Source organism: Bufo gargarizans, chromosome 1 (genome assembly GCF_014858855.1).
Source record: "Bufo gargarizans isolate SCDJY-AF-19 chromosome 1, ASM1485885v1, whole genome shotgun sequence".
Classification (NCBI taxonomy): domain Eukaryota; kingdom Metazoa; phylum Chordata; class Amphibia; order Anura; family Bufonidae; genus Bufo; species Bufo gargarizans.
In genome coordinates, this window is record NC_058080.1 from 404,574,065 (window position 1) to 404,599,884 (window position 25,820).

Here is a 25,820-nt window from a genome sequence, read left to right on the forward strand (position 1 = left end):
CTTCTTGCAACAATAGTGCATATCAGTAAGGACATTGGGACAGATTAAAGGGGTTCTCCAGAAATTAAAAAAAATTTAATACTTAAATACTATAATAAATATATTCACAAATACCTTTCATTACTAAGAATGGCTTGTTTTGTCTAGGGAGCAATCATTAGGAGAAATAAAATGGCCGTCGTCCTATCAGTACATACAAAACCTGTCCTAATTACAGAGGACCAAAGAGCTGACTCATTCTCCTCTCTGTTCTTGCAAGAACTTGAGCTCATTCTCCCTGGCTTAGAGCGGGGCGCTCTGATTGGATGCACTCACAGCCAGGGAGAAGATAACCACTCCCAGGGAAAATACAAGTCTCCGCCTAGTATAACCGAGTCGCCTCATTCTAATATAAGGCGCCAAAATATACGGGCCCAACAGCAGACGTTCTTTAGGAAAAAAAAAAAAAGTGCCATGGAATCAGTGGGGGCCGCCCGATAAAAGGTAGGATAATAATTAGACTAGAGCTATCCTGATGAAAGGTCCTCTTTAAAGAGGACCTTTCACTAGTATACAAACTAAAAACTAACTATCTGTGGGCAGAGCGGCGCCCAGGGGTCCCCTGCACTTACTAGTATGCCTGGGCGCCGCTCCGTTCGCCCGGTATAGGCTCCAGTGTCTCAGCTCCGTCTGTTGCACTGGACTGATTTATTTTGTAGGAGGCGTGTCCCTTGCTGCAGTGCTGGCCAATCGCAGCGCACAGCTCATAGCCTGGCTATGAGCTGTGCGCTGCGATTGGCCAGCACTGCAGCAAGGGACACGCCTCCTACAAAAAATAAAAATAAATCAGTCCAGTGCAACAGACGGAGCTGAGACACCGGAGCTTATACCGGGCGAACGGAGCGGCGCCCAGGCATACTAGTAAGTGCAGGGGGACCCCTGGGCGCCGCTCTGCCCACAGATAGAGTTAGTTTTTAGTTTGCATACTAGTGAAAGGTCCTCTTTAATAAGAGGCCTGTGTCTTAAGAAATTTGCCACAGTTCATAGCTTTGAACTTTATACCAAGACCAGGTATGTAACACCAGTCTTGGTATATCTGTCATGGCATGTTCTGGCTATGCCCATTTGTGAGCAAGCTAAAAGTAAGACACAGAATGCTTGTCTACATGCAAGCAGAAAAGGACTCTGAAGATTCTGAAAAGAGACTACAAAAGTGTTTTGAATAATAATAATAATAATAATAATAATAATAATAATAATAATAATAATAATAATAAAAGTTACCTTGATGCTACATTCGGAACAATTTAAAACAGTGTTTCGGAGCCACAAAACTGCATCTGGTGTCCACATACCAATGTTCAGAGGAAGATCAGCAAGACAGCATCTTGTGGCCTAAAGGCCAAAAAATATCCATTTAAAACCAGGTTAAAACAAGTCTGATACTTTACATAAAATGTATCTTCTGTATTGCTGGACGAGAAAACAATTTTAAATTTAATATGGAGATTATACGCTCCCTGCCAGAGTTCTCTGCACAGGAAGAAATACTTCAGCTCATGTTTACAGGGGTTGTTCAGGGTTAGAAATACATGGCTACTTTCTTCCAATAACAGTGCCAAACCTTTGCATAGGTCATGTTTGGTATTGCAGTTCATACCCATTCACGTTAAAAGGAGATAAGCTGCAATACTATAGTCCATGGATGGGTGTAGTGTGTTTTTTTTTTTTTAGCTTTTTCAGACACCCTTGCCACTTACAAAAAGTGGATAGGTTGTGGGTGCAGTGGGTTGGAACGCCACAGCCCAAAATTGATGCACATTACTCCAGTAATCTACTAAAGCTCCTAGCAGTTCTGGCGCTGAACAGCAAATGTGATGCATGCGCAGATACAGTGGATTCCGATTTCTGTATCTGTGCGTGTGACCAATGCATCCACTTGCAATTCGGTGCAGAATTTCAGGTATCCAGGAACAGCCAGAGAAAACAGCATTGCCATATTACAGCCAATGGACGCAGGGGATGTTTAAGGAGCCTTTGTTAGGACAACATACATGAAAAATACCATGGAATATTGCCCAAACCCATTCATAAAGTTTAATTTTTTTAAAATATGTGTTTGTGATTTTTTACATTAATCCCATCGGAGGATTTTTAATACTGGCATACAGTTATCTATGCCTTGTAATTACATAGTAACGTTCACCTCTCCATACAGATTTGTACATGTTTGCAAATAGATCAAGTAACAGTATTTCTATTACTGCTTCGACACCATCATTAAGGTAGGTACCTGAGGTGGTATGGAGACTATATCTCGTAGAAAGGAAGATGGAATTTCTCGCAGTTCGGACACCTTCACCGAAGCAATTGTTCCAGAATCTAGAAACTGAACATCTAGAGCTCGACTGCTGTGGACACTTGTTATCTACATATAAAAAGAAATTGAATTATCACCAATTCTTCATTAACCCAATACTTTCCATCACCTACCTAAAACTGAAAAATTCAACATAGAATAGATAAATTCTAGTTTCTGTGCTTATAAATACACTCCCACATCCCTATTTGTTACAACTAGCTCCCCATTCTATACTGTCTAGTTTTCACAAAGGACTCACATTAGGGCTGGGCGATTAATAAAATTCATTTGATTAATTTGCCGTTTTACAACCTGACAATACTGATTATTTAAAAAAAATGTAGATCCCTCACCCCTTATGGAACGCCAAGCCATTACTCCTGAAAAAAACAGCACATGCTGCGCTGATACAGTGCTCTGGATTACTGTGCAAGCCCAGCACTGACTGTGGCCAGGCTCCTGTTGCGACAGCCGGCATCAAAAATAACTCTGATGCCAGCCACTTAACTTTCTAGATGCTGCGGTCAATAGTGACCTTGACATCTAGGAGGTTACACGGGATGACCTCTGCCTGACACAGCCCTGTCCATACAGTAATGCAGTGTGCTGTGCATTCCTGTACATGGCTAAGAATCCCATCCCCACTGAAGAGCATCTCCATGTGGCACTGATACCTCATCTATCCCGCACAATAAACAGGTAGGAAGAGCTAAAGATCTGGAGCTCCAAGCATGTTACTGTTCCACTGCATCAGAGCCTTCATTCTGCTGGTGGGGGACAGAATGCACCTATGTGCTCACCATTCATAATAAGCTTGTGATGTAGGTAACTTATACACCTGAAAACCCTACATTCATACTAAGCTCAACAACAAAAAAAAAGGAGAATAAAACGAAATTAAAAAGTAATATGTAGGCAAAAATGGCAATGACAGAAGTAGTTAGCCCCAGAAAAAAAAAAAAAAAAAAAAAAAAAAAAAAGGATAAATAAAATTATAATAATTTATAAATTGAGAAAAAATTGATAATCGTTCTTACATTGAAAATTGAAATTACTGTATTTTTGGGGGGCAAAAATTGCCTAGCCCTAACTCGCATAATTCTTATATTCTTTACATTTTCACAATATTTCCTCACTACATCCCACACTATAATCTATGACATACCATATGATACATGGAACATACAGAATAACTACTAAAGACCTTACCTCCACACGTGCCCATTTCCCCTTGCTGTAGAACAAACATATTTTCCCACAGAATGGAAGGGATACAAATAAATCAGAAGTAACAGTCTACAAAAAGAGAAGGAGGTAAGGAGTTGCTAACTTATCAATATTCAATGCACAGAACAAATGGCATAAACACCTAGCAGATGCTGTAATTCTGTTGCAAATTCCTTCAGATTTCATTAGAGAAATAACATTTCATGTGCAGTGGGTATAGGTCATATTTATTATTAATATATTATAAAATGTATATACATTTTTTTTAATAAATATTATTATAAAATTAATTAAAAAAAATATATAAAAAGTCGCTATGGTGTCCCTTAAAAAGCCTAGTATCAATATAGGTTTATAATTCAATATCTACTTAGTATAATGATGAGGTAAAACATTAAAAAGGTTGTCTCCCTGCAACAAGTGGCATGTATCATGTAGAGAAAGTTAATACCAGGCACTTCCTAATGTATTGTTATTATCTAGATTGCTTTGTTTACTGGCTAGACTCATTTTTCCATCACATTATACACTGCTCGTTTCCATGGTTACATCAGTGATGGTTGTGCTTGCACACTATAAGACAGGGATCAGTAAACTTTGGCACTTGAGCTGCTGTGAAACTACAACTCCCTGCATGCAAACATCCTCTGCTGTTGTTCTTACTCCCATAGAAGTGAATGAAGCATTCTTGGGAGTTGTAGTTTCTGAACAGCTGGGGTGCTGGAGGTTGCTAAGCCCTGCTATAGGAAAAAACACCAGCTTATGTGTGCTCCCACCAAACAGACCAGCACATTTTCCTATAATGTGCCGGCATGGCCACCACTGATGGATTGCAGAGTGGTCGGAACCATGGAAAAATGAATCCAGCCAGCAAAGGAGACAATATGGACAATCACAATACATTAGTAAGTGGCTTGTATTAACTTTCTCTACACCAGGAGTCTCAAACTCGCGGCCCGCGGGCCATTTGCGGCCCTCAGTACAATATTTTGAACTGTTCATGATCTTCACTCAATGTTCTATTCATGTTCAGGACACTTCATGTTCAGAAGAAATAATTAAAACTGTTAATGACATCTGAGGACTTTTTTGTGTGAAATCCCTTATGCGGCCCAGCCTCACCCAGACTCTGCCTCCTGCGGCCTCCAGGTAAATTGAGTTTGAGACCCCTGCTCTACACTATAAATGCTATTTGTTGAAGTGACAAAACTTCTGGATTTCTCGTGGTTTGGCTGCCGAGACCCAACCTCTGTATTTGTGAATCGGCAGTGCACATTTATAGGCATACCTTTGAATTAAATTCAGCTTCAACTTTATGCAGTGTCTCGCTAAGTTTCGTGAGACCTTTTGACGGGACCTGACAATACAACGTCCCATCAGAACAAACGTTGGTCACATTCACATTTGTGTAGGAAGCATTCACCTGGAAATAAAGAGGAGAAAATGGTGGATTTTCACAGCTAATGTCAAGGTATAAAAATACATTTTTAATCAGGTTTCAAATTCTGAAAAATAATTATTCTTTAAATAAATCCTGCAGCAAGGCATTACTTGGCTAATGGTCACAACTTAGACACTCATGATCCACTTATTTGTACAAGAAAAAAGAAACCATGCTGTAAATCCAACACCTTGATTTTCTAAAAATGCTTCTTGTCCTGTAAATCTGGAATCCATACAAAATGTGAAATGTGGCCAAGACCTGAGGGATAATATATGTATACATGGCGCGTTAAAGACTTGGGCTTATGGGTGGCGGAGTACTGCTACATAATGTTCTACTGCTTACATGTATATGTACTAGATTACTCTTACTTGCTATGGGGGGCTCCTGCTACATGTGGAAGTATATAATGCTTTCTATTCCTGTTTTTTTTTTTGCGGCATGACGGCTAGGTATCAGACATTTTTGTCTTGGAGGGTGGGAGACCTGGGCAATTCGGTGAAACTGCTATTTTTATTTTATCAAGCTGTATTTTGCAGGAGCGCTTTGCCTCCTGGAGACACACCTCTCATTGTGCACATAGGGGGAGATCAAAACTGGATGTAAACTGATTCCACCTTTCATTTTTCAGAGCTGCTTTGGAAAATGAAAGGTGGAATCTGATTGGTTGCTGTGGGCAACTAAGTCAGTTTTCCTTTACACCAGTTTTGAAAAATCTACTATAAAATGAAGATATACAGTGGGTATAAAAAGTCTACACACCCCTGTTAAAATTTCAGGTTTCTGTGCTGTAAAAAAAATGAGACAAAGATAAATCATTTCAGAACTTTTTCCATCTTTAATGTGACCTATAAACTGTACAACTCAATTGAAAAACAAACTGAAATCTTTTAGGTGGAGGGAAGAAAAAAAAAAAAACTAAAATATGGTAGCATAAGTGTGCACACCCTCTTATAACTGGGGATATAGCAGTGTTCAAAATTAAGCAATCACATTAAAAATCATGTTAAATAGGAGTCGGCATACACCTGCCATCATTTAAAGTGCCTCTGATTAACCCCAAATAAATCTAGTTGGTCTTTCCTGAAATTTTCTTAGTCGCATCCCACAGCAAAAGCCATGGTCCACAGAGAGCTTCCAAAGCATTAGAGGGATCTCATTGTTAAAAGGTATCAGTCAGGAGAAGGGTACAAAAGACTTTCCAAGGCATTAGATATACCATGGAACGCAGTGAAGTGGAGAAAATATGGCACAACAATGACATTACCAAGAACTGGACGTCCCTCCAAAATTGATGAAAAGATGAGAAGAAAACTGGTCTGGGAGTCTACCAAGAGGCCTACAGCAACATTAAAGGAGCTGCAGGAATATCTGGCAAGTACTGGCTGTGTGGTACATGTGACAACAATCTCCCGTACTCTTCATTTGTCTGGGCTATGGGGCAGAGTGGCAAGACGAAAGCCTTTTCTTAAGAAAAACATCCAAGCCAGGCTACATTTTGCAAAAACACATCTGAAGTCTCCCCAAAGCATGTGGGAAAAGGTGTTATGGTCTGATGAAACCAAGGTTGAACTTTTTGGCCGTAATTCCAAAAGATATGTTTGGCTGAAAAACAACACTGCACATCACCAAAAAAAACACCATACTCACAGCGAAGCATGGTGGTGGCAGCATGATGCCAAGGGGCTGTTTTTCTTCAGCTGGAACTGGGGTCTTAGTTAAGTTAGAGGGAATTATGAACAGTTCCAAATACCAGTCAATATTGGCACAAAACCTTCAGGCTTCTGCTAGAAAGCTGAACGTGAAGAGGAACTTCATCTTTCAGCATGACAGTGACCCAAATCAACAAAGGAATGGCTTCACCAAAAAAAAAAAAAAAAAAAAAAAAAAAAGATTAAAATTTTGGAATGGCTCAGCCAGTTCAGTTCTCCCAAATCTGTGGGGTGATCTAAAGAGGGCTGTGCACAGGAGATGCCCTCACAATCTGACAGATTTGGAGTGTTTTTGCAAAGAAGAGTGGGCAAATCTTGCCAAGTCAGAATGTGCCATGCTGATAGACTCATACCCAAAAAGACTGAGTGCTGTAATACAATCAAAAAGGTGCTTCAACAAAGTATTAGTTTAACCACCTCCTGACCGCCTAACGCAGGATTGCGTCCTGCAGGCGGCTGGGTTATTCCTCCTGGATGCGCCGGCGCGTCATCTCGAGAGAGGCGAGATTTCCTGTGAACGCGCGCACACAGGAGCGCGCGTTCACAGGATCGGGAGGTAAACAAGTGGATCATTCGCTGGCAGGCTGTAGATGCGATTTTTTTAACCCCAATAAGGTATATTAGATGCGGTTTTGATAACAGCGTCTAATATACCTGCTACCTGGTCCTCTGGTGGACCCTTTTGCTTGGATCGACCACCAGAGGACACAGGCAGCTCTGTAAGTAGCACCAAACACCACTACACTACACCCCCCCCTGTCACTTATTAACCCCCGATCACCCCATATAGACTCCCTGATCACCCCCCTGTAAGGCTCCATTCAGACGTCCGTATGTGTTTTGCGGATCCTTAAAACACGGACACCGGCAATGTGCTTTCCGCATTTTGCGGATCGGCACATTGTCAGAACTATATAGAAAATGCCTTTTCTTGTCCTCTACAAAAAACGCAGTGTTCGCCTGATCAGGCCCGATCTTGTGCGCACACTTGCGTTCAGTCCGCACCACCGCAGTGACAGAATTAATTTGGGCCCCTTTGCACACCTAGGCTGCAAAAAAAAAAAAAAAAGTGTCACACATGTGGTATCGCCGTACTCAGGAGTAGTAGGGCAATGTGTTTTAGGGTGTATTTTTACATATACCCATGCTGGGTGAGAGAAATAATCAGGTAAAATGACAACTTTGTATAAAAAATATAATTATATATATATATATATATATATATATATATATATATATATATATATATATATATATATATATATATATATATATATATATATATAAAATGGGAAAAGTTGTCTTTTACAGAGATATTTCACTCACCGAGCATGGGTAAATGTAAAAATACACCCCAAAACACATTGCCCTACTTCTCCTGAGTACGGCGATACCACATGTGTGACACTTTTTTTTTGCAGCCTAGATGTGCAAAGGGGCCCAAAAGAGTATCTTTACGATTTCACCGGGCATTTTTTACGCATTTGGATTCCAAACTACTTCTCACGCTTTAGGTCCCCTAAAATGCCAGGGCAGTATAAATACCCCACAAGTGACCCCATTTTGGAAATAAGACACCACAAGGTATTCCGTGAGGGGTATGGTGAGTTCATGTAAAATTTAATTTTTTGTCACAAGTTAGTGGAATATGAGACTTTGTAAGAAAAAAAAAAAAAAATCATTTTCCGCTAACTTGTGACAAAAAATAAAAACTTCCATGAACTCACTATGCCCATCAGCGAATACCTTAGGGTGTCTACTTTCTAAAATGGGGTAATTTGTTGGGTGTTTCTACTGTCTGGGCATTGTAGAACCTCAGGAATCATGACAGGTGCTCAGAAAGTCAGAGCTGCTTCTAAAAGCGGAAATTCACATTTTTTGTACCATAGTTTGTAAACGCTATAACTTTTGCGCAAACCAATAAATATACACTTATTGCATATTTGTTTTATCAAAGACATGTAGAACAATAAATTTAGAGAAAAATTTATATAGAAATGTAGTTTTATTAGAAAAATTTTACAACCGAAAGTGAAAAATGTAATTTTTTTGCAAAAATTTCGGTCAATTTTGATTAATATCAAAATATCAGCAGCAATGAAATACCACCAAATAAAAGCTCTATTAGTGAGAAGAAAAGGAGGTAAAATTCATTTGGGTGGTAAGTTGTATGACCGAGCAATAAACCGTGAAAGTAGAGTAGTGCAGAATTGTAAAAAGTGGTCTGGTCATTAAGGGGGTTTAAGCTAGGGGGGCTGAAGTGGTTAAGGATGTGCACACTTATGCAACCATATTTTATTTGTATATTTTTTCTTCCCTCTACCTAAAAGATTTCAGTTTGTAAGCAAAAGTTCAGAAATTATTCAGCTGTCTCATTTTTTTACATCACAGAAACCTGACATTTTAACAGGGGTGTATAGACTTTTTATATCCACTGTAACTTCTATGTAGCAGTACTCAGGATTTGAGGTTCATTGTTCTCCATTTTTTCTGTATGCTGCAAAATCTTACAATAAAAGCAAACTTTATTTAAAAAATAAATAAATAGTAGCTTTTATGCTGAACCCTAAAGGGAATCTGTCATCTCCAAAACACCCCCCAAACTATAGTAAGCAGTGTATGTGGCACTGAGTCTGGTTATGTAATTTTTATCTTCATACTCACTTGCGTTCCGATGCTGTGTTCTGACAAACCAGGAGTAAAATGCGATGAGAGGGCTCCTCCTAGAGTCCTGTCTATAATGCGCATTAGTACAAGAGTCCTCTCAATGCATTTTACACCATACACTGCTTAGTCTAGTTTGGTAGGGGTGGGGGTGAATCGGAGCTGATGTGTGGGTTCTCACACAGGTTTTTAAATGGCATCAAGTGTGCACTTTTGCAATTTTAGTGGTGTTTGCATGTGTGATTTATGGTGAGTTCTTCCATTAAAAACAAGTTTCTATGGCTTATTAGTGAGCAAAAACTGCCAGAACAAAACATGTGTTTGAAAGGACCCTAATGCTGCAAAATGGGGTTAATTACCTTCAACTGTACACTCAAAGAGTGATCACACAGCTCCCGAAGACACATGGCATTGATGTTTATATCGTCATCCCCCGATGTGTCATAGAGTATCACTAGTGGCTTCTCTGCTTTCTGAAGAATCTCAACAGCAAGAATTTTACCACAGGCTTTCACCTCCACGGCCTTCACCAGAACTAGGTCATCACAGAAAGCTTCCAAACCTTTGATATAAATTAGACATGCAAAAAAATATTATAATGCAGCTAAAGGCCACAGGTTACAAATATGTAAATGCATATATAAGGGTTAAGAGTGAACAGTGAAGAGAGAGGTCACTACAAACATATGGACTAAGGTTAACTAATAGAGACAACATTTCAGGATAGGGGGAAACTGTTCTACCAACTGTAGAGTGAGTAATGTGAATGTCCACCGCTGGTCCAAAATTCTGGGCTGTATCATTTCATACCAAATATTATGGAGAAGCTCGCAGCATATGCATTTATACTCCATAGATAAAGTGCTCTCCCTAGTGGTGGCAGCAGACATGAGTATAGTGTTGCCAGTGCAAATATCAGGGTGGCTCCCCTGTTCGCTGATATGGAATTGGTGCACAAAAATGTTTTGGTCTCTCCCAATTTGGAAACATGCTAGTATATAATCGGTTAACAAACTTACATATCGATTTACAGACTTATTTTCAGCATCCATTACTTTTGGTAGTTAGCCTGTGTGACCCACAAAAAGACTCTCTGGATCCCACAGGATCAGCTTCTCCATTCATTCCTGCAAGACTCTCACAGGACTGAATGAGAAACGGACTTCATGCTCAGATGGCAGACGCTATGGGATCCAGCGAGTCTCGCGGCGAGAGGGCTGTCAAGAGTAACCGAGGCCGAAAATACACAAAGCGAGAGTGCCCCAACTCCTCTAGGAAGCCTGCTGGAGGATACAAAGGAGCCGTGCCCAAGACTCTTACCCTCTGCATCCTCTGTGTCAGCGAAAGGAGAATGGAATCATACTAACCCTTTAATAGGCAGAATATATGGACACACAAACAGGGGAAGATTTACAAAACTGCCTAAGAGAAAGCGTAGGGCTCTTTCACACTTGCGTTCTTCTGTTGCGGCATAGAGTTCCGTCGTTGGGGCTCTATGCCGGAAGAATCCTGATCAGGATTATCCCCATGCATTCTGAATGGAGAGAAATCCGTTCAGGATGCATCAGGATGTCTTCAGTTCAGGACCGGAACGTTTTTTGGCCGGAGAAAATACCGCAGCATGCTGCGCTTTTTGCTCCGGCCAAAAATCCTGAACACTTGCCGCAAGGCCGGATCCGGAATTAATGCCCATTGAAAGTCATTAATCCGGATCCGGCCTTAAGCTAAACGTTGTTTCGGCGCATTACCGGTTCCGAAGTTAAGCTTTTTCTGAATGGTTACCATGGTAAAGTGTAGTGGGGAGCGGGGGAGCAGTATACTTACCGTCCGTGCGGCTCCTGGGGCGCTCCAGAGTGACGTCAGGGCGCCCCACGCGCATGGATGACGTGATCGCATGGACACGTCATCCATGCGCATGAGGCGCTCTGACGTCATTCTGGAGCGCCCCGGGAGCCGCACGGACGGTAAGTATACTGCTCCCCCGCTCCCCACTACTACTACTATGGCAACCAGGACTTTAATAGCGTCCTGGCTGCCATAGTAACACTGAACGCATTTTGAAGACTGATCCGTCTTCAAATGCTTTCAGTTCACTTCACAGTTTTTCCGGATCCGGTGTGCAATTCCGGCAAATGGGACGGATCCGGACAACCAAGTGTGAAAGAGCCCCAAGATTGGTTTGGTATACTTTTGGCAGGTATACTTTTTGCAGGGATATACAAATAAGGGGGAGGGGAGAGAACCACATAATTCAGATGATTTTTCTATTGTATCCCAGTTAAATATAATCTTTTCGGTTATTTCCCCCACCCCCCGATGTTATTGTTAAAGTCATGATATTCATCTCCTTAATACATGTCCCCTCAGGAGCGTCATGATTGAAGGGGTGAAACGCATTGAGACAGGAACATCAGGGACTAAATTATGAGAAGTTACCATTCATGCCTAAAATTTTATATGAATATAGGGCAATATTCAAATGATTCTTAAAGGGGTATTCCTATCTTAGATAATGGGGGCATATCGCTAGGATATGCCCCCATTGTCCGATAGGTGCGGGTCCCACCTCTGGGACCCACACCTACAAGGAGAACGGAGAAAGTTGAGGAGGGCGCACTGCGCACACGCAGCCGCCCTCGATTCATTTCTATGGAGCCACCGAAAATAGCCGAGCGCCGGCTCAGCTATTTCCGTCGGCCCCATAGAAATGAATGGGAGCGGTGGCTGCGCATGCGCTCCCATTCACTTCAATGAGGTCCTCCAGCCACAACTCTCCCCGGTTCCGTTCTCCTTGTAGGTGAGGGTCCCAGAGGTGGGACCCACACCCATCAGACAATGGGGGCATATCCTAGCGATATGTCCCCATTGTCTAAAATGGGATAACCCCTTTAAGTACCATCTAATGCTTTGCCATTCGCATTGTGACCTACGTAACATTATTGGCTATTTGACTTAATTAGTGGTGGTTGATATATAGTGGCTTGACACTTGATTTGTTTGTTATTTTTGGTGCTTATGGTAGTCTACTAACCAGTCTACAATAGGAGATTTTATCCCATTAGCAGAGCCACCCCTGGGGCATATAGGAGGTTTCTGATACGGGATCGCCCCTATCGGGGGCGGCTATTCCGTCTTGTAAGCAGGGCATCAAGAATAGGGTGAGACGGAGGGACAGAGTCCCAGAAAAGAATCAATCTATGCTAAATTACCTTGATTATTCTTTTTACTTTTTTAGATTGTCTTGTTTTCACAATTATTTTTCTTTTTTTATGTATCTAGAGGGTTATTTTTATTTTAAAAGTGACCAGAACTTAAGGCTATGTTTTAATGGTGGCACTGTGAATAAAAGAGAAAGCTGTCTTTGTTGTCCCTAGCAACCAATCACCTTGCAACTTTCATTTGTTTTAGTGCTCTTGAAAAAAAATATCTGCACACTGGTTGCTGGGGCAACAATGTTTGTTTGTTTTTTTTTTTACAAGGATTTTAGTGCGACTATTGCACCTAAACTCTGCGCAGTTCACCAGCCATTCATTTGAATGGGAAAAGGCACATAGAAATTTACACTGCATGTTTTAAAAGCCAGGACGCCAAAAAAAGTGATATGTTCATTCTTGGTATGGATTCTGCGCCAAATCCACATCAAAACTTCCCATTGAAATGGTTACAATAAAAGCATAAAAATCATGCAGAGTTTTGAAGCGTCCTTTTTTTCAGCACAGAAAACAAAAACAAAAAAATATATAAAAAAAACAAACCACACGCATTACTAAACTTCAGTTCAGAAGTTGTAGAAAATGAGGCATTTAGTAGATGTCGACCACTGGATCTCTTTTTACCTTTTACTAAGCAGAAGAAAAGATAAGGGGGAAAGGGATACCTGCTAGTCTGCATTTTGCAGCCTGGAATGGGAGAGAGTAAAATGGTTTGTTTAGCCGACAAACTTTAGTGCAATCCACAACTTCATTGAATCCATAGTCCACGTACAAAATCTGTAAAATAAAAAGGAAGTAAAAACTACAGAAACTGGACGTATAACGGATTCACTGAAGAAGCCACATGGATAGTGCAAACATTGTATAATAAGTACAATTACTACCTTCTACGCTGTAATAAATCTATAAAACTGTAGAAAACGTTGGAGATTCCCGAAGCAGAGATCGTACAATCTCCATTCAGTGTTCCAACGGGCAGCATAATGACCTCGTCCAAAAACACCTGACTCGCAGGGGTGCCTCAAAACAAACCATCAATATTCTGAAACTGGCACCATGACATCTCCAGAGTCTCTGGCTCTCAGAAGATGCCGCCAGCCATTCATTTGGCAGTGCATGCTGCAGGATAAATATAGTATTGAAGGGAAGCCAGGTGATGCATAGATGGCATAGTCCATAAGGGTCCAATCACACGTCCGTAAGTGTTTTTTGGATCCGCAAAACACGGACACCAGCAATGTGCATTCCGCAATTTGCTGACTACACATTGCCGGCACTATAATAGAAAATGCCTAATTTTGACCGCAATTGCAGACAAGAATAGGACATGTTCTATTTTTTTTGCGGAAACAGAAGCATGGATGCGGAAGTGCGGATCCGCAAATGCGGATGCGGACAGCACATTCCGGCCCTAAAGAAAATGAACGGGTCTGCACCCGTGCGGCAAAATTCTGGAACGGATGCGGACCCATTTTGCGGACGTGTGAATGGACCCTAATAGTGGAGGCTGCTGGGCGTGGACGGGCCAAAACACTGCAATAACAAGGCATGTACAACGTGCAACCTAGCCACTGCCATGTTCCAGCTAAGGATAAAGTTCTGTGAAATATTCTTAGAATTGCTATTGTGGTGCACTGTTTTGCCTAACTGGCATCATTTTTTGGGGGGGCATTGTGAAGTTTTTAAAAGTTACAACAAGCCCTTTAAAATATATGTTGATTAAAAAACAACCAGCTCAATGCACCCAGCCGCTGGAGGTAGAAAGTACAACCTGGCCACGATGGGCAATTTTCTAGTTTTTATGGTGACTCTTCTAGGCCTGTTTACCCAGAACACGATTATGTGACAACTGTGAAGACATATATAAACTACTACCCCCCCCCCCCCCCCCCAATTCGTTAGAAAAGAGTAGTAGGGAGGCCAGAAAAACGGAAATACCTTAATTTTGTTTTGTTCTACAGACAGTATCTGAGCGCGCAGCCATGCCTCCTCTTCTGCCTTAACTGCCACAAGTTGTCCCACTTTTAAGGAGCTCGGTCTGACAGGTGACGAGTTTGTGTTGTAGAACTCCTTCATTTCATCTTCCATGTGTTCTTGTGCAGCAGAGTAGTTCTTGCCAACATACCTAGCGTAGGAAATACATTCAGGTCTTACTAGTGTCTAGCGAACATCAGAATGAAAAACTAGCAGCAATACAACAATTTACACGTTAACCCCTTAAAGACGCGGCCCATTTTCGTTTCTGTATTTTTTTTTAAAACCTTGCCAAAATAAAAAATTCTTTGCATTGCCTTTTTCTCACAGCCATAAAATTTTTATAGTTTTATCTAAGGAGCTGCATGAGGGCTTTTTTTTTTGCAGGGTGAACTTTAGTTTATTGGACTAGGTGACTTATCACCGTTATAAATTTTTTTTTTCTTTTTGGAGGGGGTGGGGACAAGAACCAAAAAATTGTGAATCTCGTTTTTATTCATTTTTATGGCGTACACCGCTCTGAAAGAAGAAGTAAAAACTACAGTCACATACTATCAAATATTTTTATATTTTAATAGTTTGGGCATTTCAGAACAATAACCATTATGTTTATTTTTTTTGTTTATAGTCAAAATTGGGAAAGGGCCTAATCTTAATTTTTCTTTTTTTCTGTTGACACTTTACACAATAACTTTTAGCCCCCTTAGGGGGTATTATATTTGATCTGATTGTTTGTCCTATAGACCACAACAGAATACTAGTGTGGTCTAAGAGATTCTGACACTCTGGCTGCAGATCCATGTTTCACGCATGACAGCCCCGAGAACCTTCAGAAAGCTCAGGCCTGTCATGGTAGCTGATCGGAGCCTAGTGATTTTGTTGTACTCGATATGCGAAAGGGGTTAAAGGCTGCTTAATGTTTTACCAAACTTTTGACATGTTTTGGCAGTCTGGTCGCCGAGACCCCCACTGACTGGCACATGCTTCACAGTCACACTAGTGATACAACTGAGACCACTCACCGTATTACAACCTCCTCTGTGTTATTTAATTCAACAACCAGAACAGAGGGGGAGGCTTCTGATGGTATAACCAGTGGAGGAGGAGCCATATCTGTATCAATTTCTTCTTCTGACTGTTCCATTGGACATGGTTCATAATCACGTTTCTGTCTTCCATTCGAGACCGCAAGGTTCCGATTTTGCCCTTCGCTTTGTGGGCTCTTTGGGTACAGGATTGCTTTGTATGGATCTTCCGAAATAACATCCACACTTGAGATTTCAGAAAGTGCATTTATATCAAGAGCGCCAGAGGGAAATTTCATTTTGAAAGTGTCCTCAAAGACTTTGGGGAGTGCATGTAACCAGAGACCACTGCAGTAGTGGGTCAAGAGTTCAGAAACCTTTTGCTTAAGTTCAGAATGAGGTAAAGGATTTGCAGTTTGTTTCTGGGGTGACGTAGGCTTCGTCTGGCCAAGGGTAGGATTTGGTTTAACCTGATCGCTGTTTCGTTGCTGGGTAGCCTTTTGAGGCATCTGTGGCTTTTTAGTGGGGGAACATAGAATGACGTCAGTATGGCCATTGCTTATGAGCGTCTGTGCCTGGAAGAAAACATGGTATCATTAGGACACTGCAGTGTTTTTTTTGTTAATGTAAAAAAGTTTTTCCTTTATACTTCTCTTTTGTACGCACTTGGATTAAAAATTGCAACAAAAATGTACTATTTCTTTTTATTTTATGATTTTTTGTTTATTTAGGGGTAAAATGTTCTATAGTGCCTAGAAATAGTGAATGACAAGTAAAGTTCTGTAACCATTACCATAAATGTCCCATAGGTGGGACCTGCAGCCATCTTGAGCCATGGATGAGTGGCCACTTTCCATTCCTGGAGGCACAAGATGGTGCCCCATTGCCAAGATGGACACAGCCACTAGAGGTGGAACCAGAACCCACTGGACATTTATGGCATTGAGTGAGGGCACTAAGGTTTATTTTACTCTATGCATCGCTGGACCATCCTCTTTCGTTGTTGCGCTGTGGGTAAAGCCACACAAATTGGTGCATCCTGACCAGAAGTTCTAGATGATTGGTATTCTCCAATATATACAATACAAATAACTCTAAATGTGTATACTGTGGCAATAACTGGACCATTTAGTGTGAAAAGTTCACATAACCTGGAGATACTAAAAAGGAACACTATTTATTTGACATGTATTACAGCCTCAGGAAATGAAAATTAAATTAATAAAGACAAGTTATTTTACAGCAGTGAAAGCTCATAGGAAATTAAAATAAAAGGAAAAAAAAAAAAGAAAAAACTAGAGTTAAGAGGTCCACCAACAGTACCATACGCAGTGAGGGACTTCAATGATCCATCTCTAGGCCTAGTTCAAATGTAATTGTTTTGGTCAATGTTTGGTCAGTGATTTCCAAAACCAGGCTTAGGTTAGAAGAAAAGAACAAAAAAGGGAAGATTTGCTACCGTTCTATCTTTGTGTAGGCTAACAATTACTGATGGAGATCACCGACGTGTGAACTAGGCCTAATGAACCAGAACGTGTAACAGCATAGATGCTAGAAGCACTGCTGTTCCATACCATGCATATGTGGCTCCAATTCACAACTTGTCTCAAGACTTCATCACCCAGATCATGCTTGAAGGTCTCCTTGTATACATATGGCAGCTTGGATAAAAAAATACCGTTGCTGTGTTTGCTGAACAGATCTCGCAGGTTGCTCTGAATTATGGGCAGGTTGGGATGGAAATTGCCCAGCAGAGGAGCTTTGCCAGAATGCGTTGTCTCATTTGCTAAAATGGACAGTAAAACAGATACGTTACCCAACAAAGAATAAATTATAGTGGGAAACTTACACAGCAATCAGCCCTCTGTATGGGGATGGAAGATCGGGACTGCGATCATTCAGCCCCCATACAGATTCCTTGTTGGCACAGGACAATATGCTGCCTGCAAAACAATATATGTTTGCGATCACCGATAGTCAAGCATTTGCTCATTTGTCAGGTGACTGGCAGCATCAAATAAAAGGGCCATTTCCAGCGTCTGTACGATGATTGTTCCCAATAAATGCATTGATAACCAGCCTCTGTAAAGGGGCCTTAAAAGGACCACTAAACCAAAATTGTGCCATTGCTTGCCTTTCAGTGTCCCAGGAAAGCTGGGTAACATATAGAGCTGGAATAGGGACTGCTAAATACTAAATGTGCCTAAATAAATCTCCCTTCTCTGGTCCCCTCCTGCAGATCCTTCAGCACTGTAAAGGCTGTGGACTCCATTATAGCTAAAGGGGACTTAGGGGGTCATTTATTAAGTCCGGCGTTTTTACAAACGTTTTCATATAATAACTATAGTGCATACAGATGTAAAAAGGGCAGATTGACAAAATAATAAATATATAAAAAAATGCTGTTTCCTACCATTAGAGTCTGTGAGCGGGTGAGGTACTGTATATGGGTTGACTTCTTTCTGGAATCGGGGTGGAAGATTAACTCTCTTTTCAGGCCTGTGCACAGCAGAAAAATATTTCATAACCTCAGTCTTGTTCTCAGGAAGAAACTCACTCTCAGAAGTTAGAGTGTATTATGAAGAAATGATACGGCTTTGAAAAGTCTGCATTTCATTTGTAATATTTTGTTGACCCGCTAAACCCTAAGACTCTCTTTGTTACAGACTGGATGTGCAATCAGTTTGTATTCATTTGCTGTCAATGCTAAGTGACAAACAGCCAGGGTTTTTTCCATAGGGATTACTACACAAATCGACAATAAAATCACATGGTAGTCATGCTTGCTATCAGATGTGACAAACAAAGTAAAAAAAACTGATGATTTAAGCAAATGTGCATGCCAAGCTGCCCTCGATTTAGGCGTGCATCAGCTAAAAGAGAAAGCAGCCCGTGTAACGAGCATTAACAAAACTGCTACTGAAGCACCCCCGGATACACAGGGGCCACACTCAGTACACTCAATCCTTTCAGGCTTTCATATGCCCCAAACTAGGTTCAAATAAATCTGCACTTTTGAAACTGTAAGATAACAAATATAAAAATAATACATATGCACCAATCAGCCATAACATTAAAACGTAATGTGGTGTAGGTCTCCCTTGTGATTTTTAAACAGTTATGACCCCTCAAGGAACAGACTCCACAAGACCTCTGAAGGAGTCCTGTGGCATCTGGTGCAATGATGTTAGCGGTGGATACTGGTACTCCTGTGAGGTGTGGCCTGCATTAATCGGACTTGAGTTTTCCAGATCTGGGGAATTAGGAGGGCAAGTCAACACCCTGGACTTTTTATCATGTTCTGAATACTCTCTGCGGTATGGCAGAATGCATTATACTGCAGGAAGAGACCAATCCATGTGAACGTCTAATGTTTACTAGCAACATTACCAAGAACATCAGACTGCCTTGATTGGCTTGCTTTCTTCCTATAGTGAATAATGGTGCCATCTCCCCCAGGCAAGACTTGCATGCCATCCATTAAGGCTACTTTCACACTTGCGGAACTGCCTGCCGGCAAAACGTATGCCAACTGATGGCATTTGTAAGACTGATCAGGATCCTGATCCATCTTACAAATGCATTGAAATGCCGAATCCGTCTTTCCGGTGTCATCCGGAAAAACGGATCCAGCATTTATTTTTTTTCACGTTTTTTTATCGGTCTGCGTATTTTGAATGCCGGATCTAATACATTCCTATGGAAAAAAAAGAAAATGGCATTCAGGAAAGTCTTCAGTTTTTTTGGCCGGAGATAAAACTGTAGCATGCTGCGGTATTATCTCTGTCCTGATCAGTCAAAAAGACTGAACTGAAAAAAAAAAAAAAAAAAAGGCTTGAAAAAGGCTAACACGCAGCCGAAACGTTGCATCCGGAATAAATTCCACTTTTTGCACCTTTTTGGACGTGCTGTCTCCGTTTAAAAAAAAATAAAATAATAATAATAAAATACTAGGGGCTTTTTACCACCCCTCCTGGAGACGAGCACCCAATACATCATTACCAAGGAGTGCTGTCCACCCATATTTTTTCGCTATCAGATTGCTCTGCAGTCAGAATGCATGGGGATAAAATTGATCAGTTATTTTCCGGTATAAAGCCCCTAGGACGGAACTCCGTGCCGGAAAAGAAAACCACTAGCGTGAAAGTACCCTAACCCTAAAATGTAAAAAAAAAAAAACCTTCTTCCATCGCTCCATGGTCCAGCTGTGAAGATCACATGCCCATTACAGGTGCTGTTGACTGTAAGTAGGGGTCAAAAAGGACTCAGTCACAGACACTCGGTGTCTGTGACTATGCAGCAAATTTGACACCTTTCTATCCATAGCCAGCATTAAAGGGGTTGTCCAAAATAATTAAAAACCTCTACAATGTCTTAAAATAGAATCACAGACTCACCCATTTCCCTAGAGCTGTTCTCAGGGCCTGCAAGTGAAGACCGAGAGAACAGAGACGGGCAGGCTCACCGATGCAGTTTGTGTACAAGCAGCTGCAGGCGAAATGGACCACAGCTGAAGAGAACAGCTCTGGAGAAACTGGTGACAAGCAGGATGACACAGTAGGGGGATGTCCAGGATTGTTAATTATTTCAGACAATCCCCTTTAACAGCGGTTTTCCCACTAACAACATTCCCCTCTAATCCTGTGTCATATTGCAGGGGGTCTCATAATAACAGGGATCTCCGATTCCCTGTGGCAGTTGTGGGTAGGCATGACCAATCCTCCATTTATACTTCCAATGATAAAAGCAAAGACTGAACTCAACAGTCCCATATAAGTGAATGCAAGGGTGGTCACGCATGTACACCACTCCTCCATTTATATAGGGAATACGAGACCCCTATTATTGTGATCACTGCAGTCGGCCCCTCACCAAACTGACAATTTTTCCCTATACTGTGGATCTAAGTTAAGTGCTCCTAGGGGAAAAAGTTTTGCAGCAATTTGTATTACTGTAGCTCTTCTGTAGGAGTGGAGCAGATGGGGAAGCCTTCACTCTCCACTAGTATCAATGAGCCTTTGGTGCCCATAACCATAAAAATGGTTCACCACTCGTGCTTCCTTGGAGCGCTTTTTGTTTGTATGTTTTACCACTAAACCAAGAACATCTCACAAGACCTGTTTGAGAGATGTTCTGACCCAGTTGTCCAACCAACATAATTTGGACCTTGTCAAAGTCACCAAGATCCACAATTGCCATGTCTCTTGCTTCCAACTTTCAGAACTGACTGTTCGATTCCTGCTTACTATATCCCACCCTTTAACACAAGATAAGTTAATGTTTTGGCTGACCAATGTATTTCAACAAGTCATTCATGGTCTATTCCTATAAAAACTGTGTTCTCACCGGCTGGTAATGGTTGGTGGTCTCTGCATCTGAACCTCCCGAACAAGTCCACATGCATAAATAGGTGCTACATGAACGGGAGTAGGGTCTATTGATGGCCGGCTGCTCCAAACATTACCCTTTACTCTTGTAACCAAAGGTACGGGTTTTCTTATTCTGTCTTGCTGTGGTGAAAAACCTGGTTTTCTAAGAACTGCTTTAGGTTTTCCTAAAATAAAAAGGATGGTTTAAATGTATACATGACTCCTTCACAAGTACAAATTGCATTCACTTTAATGGGAAGGAGCAGTTACATTCCATCTGCTCCTTACCAATGGGGATGGAGGAGTTGTAATTACACAGCTCAACATCAAGCAGGTAAACGGTGAAGACAAGGCAGTGCTCACACAAGCGCTGCATTCTCTTCAAACAGCTGATCGCGCAGGGTGGTGGGATTCGGACACCCGCCAATCTGATATTGATGATTTAGCCTAAGGAGGTTCAACAATAAACTGGCCAACCCCTTTAAGATGAGAGTTAGCACCATGCTCCAGAGGCCTGGACTCAGACATTCTGGAGAAAGCCTTGCCACTGGTGTCTCAGAGAAGCCCGTCAAGCCTAGGATGCAAGAGCAGAATGAAGACACAACCATGTCAAGAAGACTCCAATACTGAGGGGAGATAAAAGAAAAAAAATAAAAAAAATTATCTCTGGGCGGACCACGGTGGGGGCAACTGCTGGGCTGCTAGATAAGGTAGTCCATGAAAGGGTGTTGGGGAGCAAAAATAAATAAATAAATAAAAATCAACGGGATGCAGCTGTTGAAGGGACTGTATACAGAGGTGTTGAGGAAGCCACCTAAATAGACTGTCCAAAACGCCTTACATAGGTAGCCAGATACACAGGGCCCAGACCGATCCTGAGGAAAGAACAGGAGCATGCGGATACCTGGATGGCAGTAACAATCAAGTATGCTGCCTGGTAAAGGAAAATACTCTAAGAGAATAATTACTTCAGCATAGAAAGTGATAATATGGTAAAAACCCGACTGATTGCAGGCATGTGCCTCGTACAGGTCAGCCCCTGGCTCAAGCCTACTTTAAGTGCAACTCTCGTTTTTTTGTAACGTGTAGGGGCAGTGATACTGACCATTTTTGTAATATAAAACGACTGAAATTGTACATCTCTATTAGAAAAATAGCTCTAATGTGGCCCACTTTGTGCCTTAGTAACACTTCTGTTTACTAAGGCCCGTCTATGGCAAAGCAGCAGCGAACAGGAATAGAGACGGGAGACAGCATGTGCACACTGCGCGTGCCTTCCCTTCATGGCTGGCAGCCTGCGAGCGTCTTTCCCGCACCGCGCCTGTGCCAAATGGTGTGAGATTTCACCAGAGCACAGGGCTGGCAGACAGATGCGAGCGCTGCCTGGCCCTGTCAATCAGGACTTGAAGGGAAGCGTCAAAGGTGGGAGAACGGAGCCTCTAGGAGCAGGAACAACGCCCCTTGCTCCTAGAGTCTAATTAGCATATTATAAAAGTTAGATTTCTGGCGTAACGGGGGCATAGATAAAAGTAGGAATAGGCTAGTTAGGTTTAGCTGATATTAGCACATCGCTAATGTCAGCGAGCTTAATAGGGTTAAATCTGGTGACAGAAACCCTTTAATAAGATTAATAATGGGAAGTGGATTTACCAATATGTGTTATCGGGGTGGAGTACTTCAATCTCATGTGGCAGTTTACTTGACCACCAGATTTCTTCTTTGAGCTTCTTTGGCAAGCCACAAGCTCTGCAATCTGGGCAGTTTCTTTGCAGACCACCGCATGACATATTACCTGGAGAAGAGAAAAGCACAAGGTAAAGGAGTTGCCCAGCCTATTGAGCTCCCTAAAGCCACAAAATGTGAAAAACCAAAACTACACTCTGGGCTTGTGCCATATACCACTGACGCCAGTGACTGGCTGCAGCGGTGCTGTGGGGGTATACAGCATGTTATTGCTGCAGCCAAGTAAGCAAACCGCAGCATGCAGGGCTAGAGAGACGGAGCTGGAAACGGCAGGAGATTAACCAGTGAGTATAGGATCTTTTATACTTTATCATATTTAGTAAAAGGAATGTGTCATCAGAAATTAACCCATTGTTTATATTTTGAAGTTGTTTCCCGGTATTTTAATTTCCTCAGGATAGGTCATCAGATCAGATTGGCGGGGATCCTGCACCTGGCACCCCTGCCGATCAGCTGGTTGAAGAGACGGCCACGTTCTGTGCGAGCGCAGCCTTCCCATCTTCGACATTGCAGGGGTGAGCAGGTATAATTACAAGCCGTCCCATTCACTTCTGAGGGACGGCTCCTTCCTATACACTTTTATACGAATGAGCCGGCTTGTAATTACACCCGCTCACCCCTGCAATGTCGAAGACGGGAAGGCTGCTTTCGCACAGAACGCGGCCTTCTCTTCAACCCGGTTGATCGGTGGGGATGCAGGGTGTCGGACCGAGCTAAAATTGATGACCTATCCTGAGGATCTTAAAATCCTGGAAAACCCCTTTAAACATTTATTTTAATTTGTGGAGATGGTCGTTTTACAAGGAAGGAATAGAGTAGTTGTGACCATCACCTATTGGGAACGGAACGAACGCTGTGGACAGGGGATGACATAAGGAGCTCACGCATTTCCTTAGGCTACTTTCACACTAGCATTTTTGCTAGATGCGGCAAGGTTCAGCAAAAACGCTTCCATTACTGATAATACAACCGTCTGCATCTGTTATGAACAGATCCGGTTGCATTATCTTTAACATACCCAAGTCAATGGAGGACGGATCCATTTTCTATTGTGTCTATTGGTATGAGAACGGAACGGAATGCATTTTGGAGCATTCTGTTCTGTTCAGTTACATTTCGTCCCTATTGACAAAGTGTTTTTTTCTGGTATTGAGACCCTATGACGGATCTCAATACCGGAAAATATTAACGCTCGTGTGAAAGTAGCCTTAGATGCACACTTTCTTCACTGCCAATAAGATCATATAGCAGTGTAAATGGCACTGTACTAACGCACTTACCTCACCAGTCCGGCAGATATCCATCCTTACAACTGTTGGGATAGCTTTCAGGTAGGCATCGAGTGTGTGAAAACCCATTTCCTTGAAAGGAATCCAATCACCAGTAAGTGCTTTGTATTCATGTTGCACACGATGCAGAGCTACGCCATTTTTGTTGGACTGCAACACCGCCCGCAGCATCTTTGAAACAAGCTCTTTCTCAGGCTCCAGCATTTTTGCTAAAGGTTATATATAAAAAGAAAAAAAGAAAAGAAAAGAAGGTGAGAAAAGCTGCCTATACTACAAAAAAACGTATAAAACTGGATAACATTTTATGGCTCAGGGAAGAAAGGTGGTTATAAAAAATAAGATAAAAAATGAAAATGCTAAATCATCCAATCAGGAAGGGGTTAATACGGGAAACCCACTTTAAGTGTGTAATGTGTATATGGTCTACTTGAAATCTGCCTCATCCGCCATAAAACAGATTTGACCTGCCAAAAACTCTTTGGGGGAGATTTATCCAACTGGGGTAAAGTAGAACTGGCTTAGTTGCCCATAGCAACCAGATTCCACCTTTCAGTTTCCAAAGGAGCTGTGAAAAATAAAAGGTGGAATCTGATTGGTTGCTGTGGACAACTAAGCCAGTTCTACTTTACCCCAGTTTGATAAATGATTCCCTTGGTCTGCCCCTATTACCACAATGATTGTAGTATGTGGACTGGATCTAAGGATCTTCTTTACTCACAATAACTTGTATCTAGCATATTTTTAGGGCTCTTTCACACTTGAGTTGTTCTTTTCCGGCATAGAGTTCCGTCGTCGGGGCTCTATGCCGGAAGAATCCTGATCAGGATTATCCCCATGCATTCTGAATGGAGAGAAATCCGTTCAGGATGCATCACGATGTCTTCAGTTCAGGACCGGAACGTTTTTTGGCCAGAGAAAATACCGCAGCATGCTGCGCTTTTTGCTCCGGCCAAAAATCCTGAACACTTGCCGCAAGGCCGGATCCGGAATTAATGCCCATTGAAAGGCATTAATCCGGGTCCGCCTTAAGCTAAACGTCGTTTCGGCGCATTACCGGATCCGACGTTTAGCTTTTTCTGAATGGTTACCATGGCTGCCAGGACGCTAAAGTCGCGGGGGAACAGCATACTTACCATCCGTGCGGCTCCCGGGGTGCTTCAGAGTGACGTCAGGGCACCCCACGCACATAGATGACGTGATCGCATGGATCACGTCATCCATGCGCAAGGGGCGCTCTGACGTCATTCTGGAGCGCCCCGCGAGCCGCACGGACGGCAAGTATACTGCTGCCCCGCTCCCCACTACTACTATGGCAACCAGGACTTTAATAGCGTCCTGGCTGCCATAGTAACACTGAACGCATTTTGAAGACTGATCCATCTTAAAATGCTTTCAGTTCACTTGCGTTTTACCGGATTTACCGTGTAATTCCGGCAAATGGAGTACACGACGGATCCGGACAACGCAAGTGTGAAAGAGCCCTTACCTGTAAAAACAAAACCAAAAAATGATGCAATTTTTTGTCATAAAGACAAGTAAGCTTAGCTTAGACCGGATGAAAAATCTGCTCAAGGGATAGTCACTATTCTGGCTGGTTTACTTTTAATATAGATTTTTATACCAGACTTGTGGCACAATTTTGAAGCCAAACGACGTGAAGCCCCACCCCTTGGAAGTGTAGAACCCCTGGATGCAGCAGACTGAGACACTATTTAGACAGACGTTTGGAGCGCGCGCACACACACACACACACACACACACAATAGTAAATCTAGGGCACTAAGTATCCATTGGCACTTTCTCCCTTAGGGCTCATGCAC

General features: G+C 42.0%; 1 protein-coding gene across 2 annotated transcripts in view; it reads right to left on the minus strand.

Annotated features, from left to right (window-relative positions):
• TDRD7 (tudor domain containing 7) overlaps window positions 1-25,820 on the minus strand; it is a 44,009-nt gene that overhangs the window by 5,447 nt on the left and 12,742 nt on the right. Inside the window, exons 2-14 of one of the 2 annotated variants that reach the window (XM_044271335.1) lie at window positions 23,992-24,209; window positions 22,619-22,760; window positions 20,946-21,153; window positions 18,013-18,098; window positions 17,174-17,385; window positions 15,597-16,174; window positions 14,539-14,725; window positions 13,266-13,377; window positions 9,748-9,950; window positions 4,857-4,991; window positions 3,551-3,637; window positions 2,273-2,407; window positions 1,264-1,374 (exon numbers count right to left, since the gene is read on the minus strand). In XM_044271335.1, coding sequence (XP_044127270.1) covers window positions 1,264-1,374; window positions 2,273-2,407; window positions 3,551-3,637; window positions 4,857-4,991; window positions 9,748-9,950; window positions 13,266-13,377; window positions 14,539-14,725; window positions 15,597-16,174; window positions 17,174-17,385; window positions 18,013-18,098; window positions 20,946-21,153; window positions 22,619-22,760; window positions 23,992-24,204 — 2,409 coding nt within the window. In that variant the 5' untranslated portion in view covers window positions 24,205-24,209. Of the gene's footprint in view, window positions 1-1,263; window positions 1,375-2,272; window positions 2,408-3,550; window positions 3,638-4,856; window positions 4,992-9,747; window positions 9,951-13,265; window positions 13,378-14,538; window positions 14,726-15,596; window positions 16,175-17,173; window positions 17,386-18,012; window positions 18,099-20,945; window positions 21,154-22,618; window positions 22,761-23,991; window positions 24,210-25,820 lie in introns of those variants that run through there. The other variant, XM_044271343.1, reaches the window with a different exon arrangement.